Source organism: Ceratocystis lukuohia (genome assembly GCF_044167205.1).
Source record: "Ceratocystis lukuohia strain C4212 chromosome Unknown Supercontig7_pilon, whole genome shotgun sequence".
Taxonomy (NCBI): domain Eukaryota; kingdom Fungi; phylum Ascomycota; class Sordariomycetes; order Microascales; family Ceratocystidaceae; genus Ceratocystis; species Ceratocystis lukuohia.
This window is the reverse complement of record NW_027263526.1, coordinates 158,515-162,021: the sequence shown is the minus strand read 5'-3', so window position 1 is coordinate 162,021 and position 3,507 is coordinate 158,515. Positions and strand designations below refer to the sequence as shown.

Here is a 3,507-nt window from a genome sequence, read left to right as displayed (position 1 = left end):
GGATGCTTAGTTTTGGATTATTTTGAGAGGCTTGAAGAGCAAGAAACGTTTTGGTTGCAGTGTTTGTAGTTGACATCATTAATGGCTGAAGAATGGATTGATTAAGTGACAGGTTAGATTTAGGAGGAAAAAGTCCAACGCATGCTTGTGATGCAGGCTAGCCATAGCTGATGCCAAGTAAACTCCTAGAACCCGATACATAGGCCTCTATGTGCTCCGTAGCACAGCGCTCAGAATAGCTGCTGTGATGGATAAGTATTAATGGCTTTACATACTTACATACTTGATCATGTTTTGCTCGGGAATCTATTCAGGCATGTACACAAGACCTCTTCTTCCTACTTGATAGTCTGTCTTGTTACTACTTCTTCACATTTACATCAGCTCTCTACCTCCACCAAACTTGCCTTTACTTGGAGTCTTTTGGACATTGGTTTCTACTTTTTACTGTTTTCTGATCTTCTCGTCTCCGCAAGTGTCTCTACTCCATTTCTACCAATAACCAAAACAGCAAAATGAAATCTTGGACTGTCACCTTCCTCCTCGCCTTTGCTGGCACTGCTATTGCACTGCCTGCTGTCGATGTAGCCAACACCGATGGTAGGAGTTTTTGCCAGAGAATCGGGATGCTACGAAGAAAACTTTACCTGCTGGTGCCTTGATCCTAATGGACAGCCGTTTCCTGCGCCTTCAATCCACTGCTAATAGTACAAACTGATAGGGCGTACTGAATGTCCTTGGAAATGTGAAGAGGAAAAGGGTTCTGTAGTTTATGGTTGATGGTTTTCTATCTAATTGTTCGTTGAAGAGCGGATCTCAACCGATTTATATATCCATCACTACGCTGAAGGATACACGTAGCTTGTGTAGCTTGACTAACTTTGCCCCCAGTCTCATTTTAGCCTCAACTTCAGTTACATAAGTTCTGAGGCAGTGTTTCTCTTCACGCAAAGCCTTTCGTCTTTCTTTGTTTTCAGCTGTATCTGCAAGCGCGTTAGAGTTGACTTGATCTCTAGAGCTTCAAAATGTTTCTGAAACTATCAACTAATAAAAGACTGATGTTGTGCCAAGTAGTTCCTAGTTTCTTTGGTTGTTGCACATAGCACAGCATGGGCTAGCCAAGCCTTGATCCTTTACGTTATCCGATGTAGTTGAAATCACGTTTAGCTTCTCTCCCAACTCTCAAAATACAAACCACTTGTAGAGCAACAGTGTCGACCACAGTGCTTCACACCACGCAGCATGTAGTTCAATTTTGGCTAGAGTTCACCGCAGTGACATTGCCCAGGGGTTAATGTGATTCGCGTAAACTTTCCAAAGAACTCGATATAGGACTACCATCTGTAACGATAATCTTTCTCTCTAACCGTGATAGGCCTATCCAGAGCGAAACAAACAGTCCACCTATTCGTCCCGGTCTTGTGCAAGGTATGGTTCAAAGAGACGAGCCACATTGTCGTGGCCATTGTCCTTTGCCTGACTATATGGCTCAGAATACCCGCCGTCTGTGTAATAGCTGCCTTGATCAAGCAACATTTTGACAATAGTCTCATGTCCCTCACACGCAGCACATATCAAAGCAGACCACATGTGATCGGTCTTGACTTCATTTGACTCAGCATCTTGTCTCAAGAATAAGCCCACCATCTTCTCCAAGCCACGCTCAGCAGCGAGACAGAGGACACCGTCGTTGCCGAGATAGTTGTAAGTGTCGGCGCCATTTTCAATCAGTAGCTTCACCATATCGTAGTCATCATTCTCGAACGCCATCATCAAAGGTGTGCAATGGTCAAGACATGCATTGAGCGAAGCACCTTTGCCTAGAAGCAGTCGGACCACGGCATCATGATTGCCCTCTACCGCCCAGCAGATGGGAAACCGCTCATTGCCATCTGTTTCTCTAGGGTTAGGATCCGCATCCTTCTCTAACAACAGGGTGACAATTTCCTCTTGGCCGATTTCAGATGCATAAGACAGTGGTGCTCGTCCATAATTATCCTGGGAATCTGCGTTGACGCCCTTCTCTAGAAGAAGTTGAACGAGCTCAACATGTTCCTTTTCTGCAGCCCAGGATAGCGGTGTCCTTCCATCTTCATCCTTAGAATCTGGGTTGACACCCTTTTCTAAGAGAAGCTGAGCGAGCTCAATATGTCCGTTTTCTATGGCCCAGGATAGGGGTGTCCGCCCCCACTCGTCTCCAAGGTCTAAGCTTGCGTTCTTTTCCATGAGCAGCCTGACAACTTCGGTGTGTCCTCCCTCAGCAGCCCACGACAGAGGCGTTCGACCTTTCCCATCAATTTGATCAGCGCTAACGCCTTTTTCTAGCAGTAAACGAACGGAGGTCAGCTGTCCCTGCTCAGCAGCAAATGATAGCGCTGCTCTCCCGTCCTTATCCCGCAGGCCAGGCTCGGCTCCTCTTTGGAGAAGCAAACTGACATGCTCTTCACAGTTGTGGTATGCAGCCTCCATCAACAAAGTACGGCTCTTATCAAGTCTAGCATCCAGATTCGCTCCTGTCTTTTCCAACAATTCCTGTAAAATAACAGTGGCATCTTCAGTCGTCGCTGCTGAATGCAGGGCTGACTCTTGTCCACACTCTAAAGTGGAGCGTTCCATCAGCAAGTTGACAATAGAATCGTGGCTTCGCTCAATAGCCCATGACAGTGGCGACCGACCACTTTCATCTAACAGATCGACGCTAGCATTGCTATTGAGCAGCACTTTCACAGTATCCTCATCCCCCCTTTTTGCTGCCAAGAGCAATGGCGTCCGGCCAGAGTGCCAGTCCCTGACATCTGGGTCAGCTCCTGCTTTCAACAAAAGCTCGACTAAATGACTGCGGCCCTTTCTAGTAGCAGATAATAACGGGCCTTCGCCAGATGTATCATAGGTTTCGACACAGGCATCTGCATCTAGCAAATATCTCATCACTGCTTCGTGGCCCTGAACAACAGCCTGTAGTAGGGGAGTCCGACCGCAGCTGGCCTCCACAGCATTGACATTCGCGCCTCTCTTGATGAGAAGCTGCACGGCTTCGTCGTGTCCCCGCTCGGCGGCCCAGAATAACGGGGAGCGTCCATATTCGAAATCGGCGGAATTTACATCCTCCCCTTTGTCTAACTCCTCTTGTATCTTGGCGGTCTCTCCATTTGCTGCAGCGACAAAGAGAGTTGCCTCCCAGGGGCTTAATTCAGCCATTATTGAGTTGGGGGTTGTTGGTCTTGATTGAAGTACTATCGTGGGGGAGTAAATAAACAGTACAATAGTGAGTGATTAGGGGCATGGAGGGATCACGAAGCATATGGAGCATGCAAACAAAAATACAGGGCATCATAGGTAGGAAACACCAGTGTTCTGCATAGTTGGCAAAGGTTTCTCACAACTAGCAGGGAGGGACCCATGCACAAAACAGGCCATGGTTGATATGTTTCAGTGTGGATGCCTAGCTTCAGTCTGTTGTGCTAATAATGAAGATTTGCTGCCATCAGCCTGCACAAAATATTGTCA

General features: G+C 47.1%; 1 protein-coding gene across 1 annotated transcript; it reads right to left on the bottom strand.

Moving 5' to 3' along the window:
- Positions 1-1,404: 1,404 nt before the first annotated feature.
- HOO65_070026 (uncharacterized protein) lies at positions 1,405-3,198 on the bottom strand (the record flags this gene model as incomplete). Its single annotated transcript, XM_071001221.1, has 1 exon — positions 1,405-3,198. The coding sequence occupies one exon, from the start codon at positions 3,196-3,198 to the stop codon at positions 1,405-1,407; it is 1,794 nt and encodes a 597-aa protein (XP_070856744.1).
- Positions 3,199-3,507: the final 309 nt, after the last annotated feature.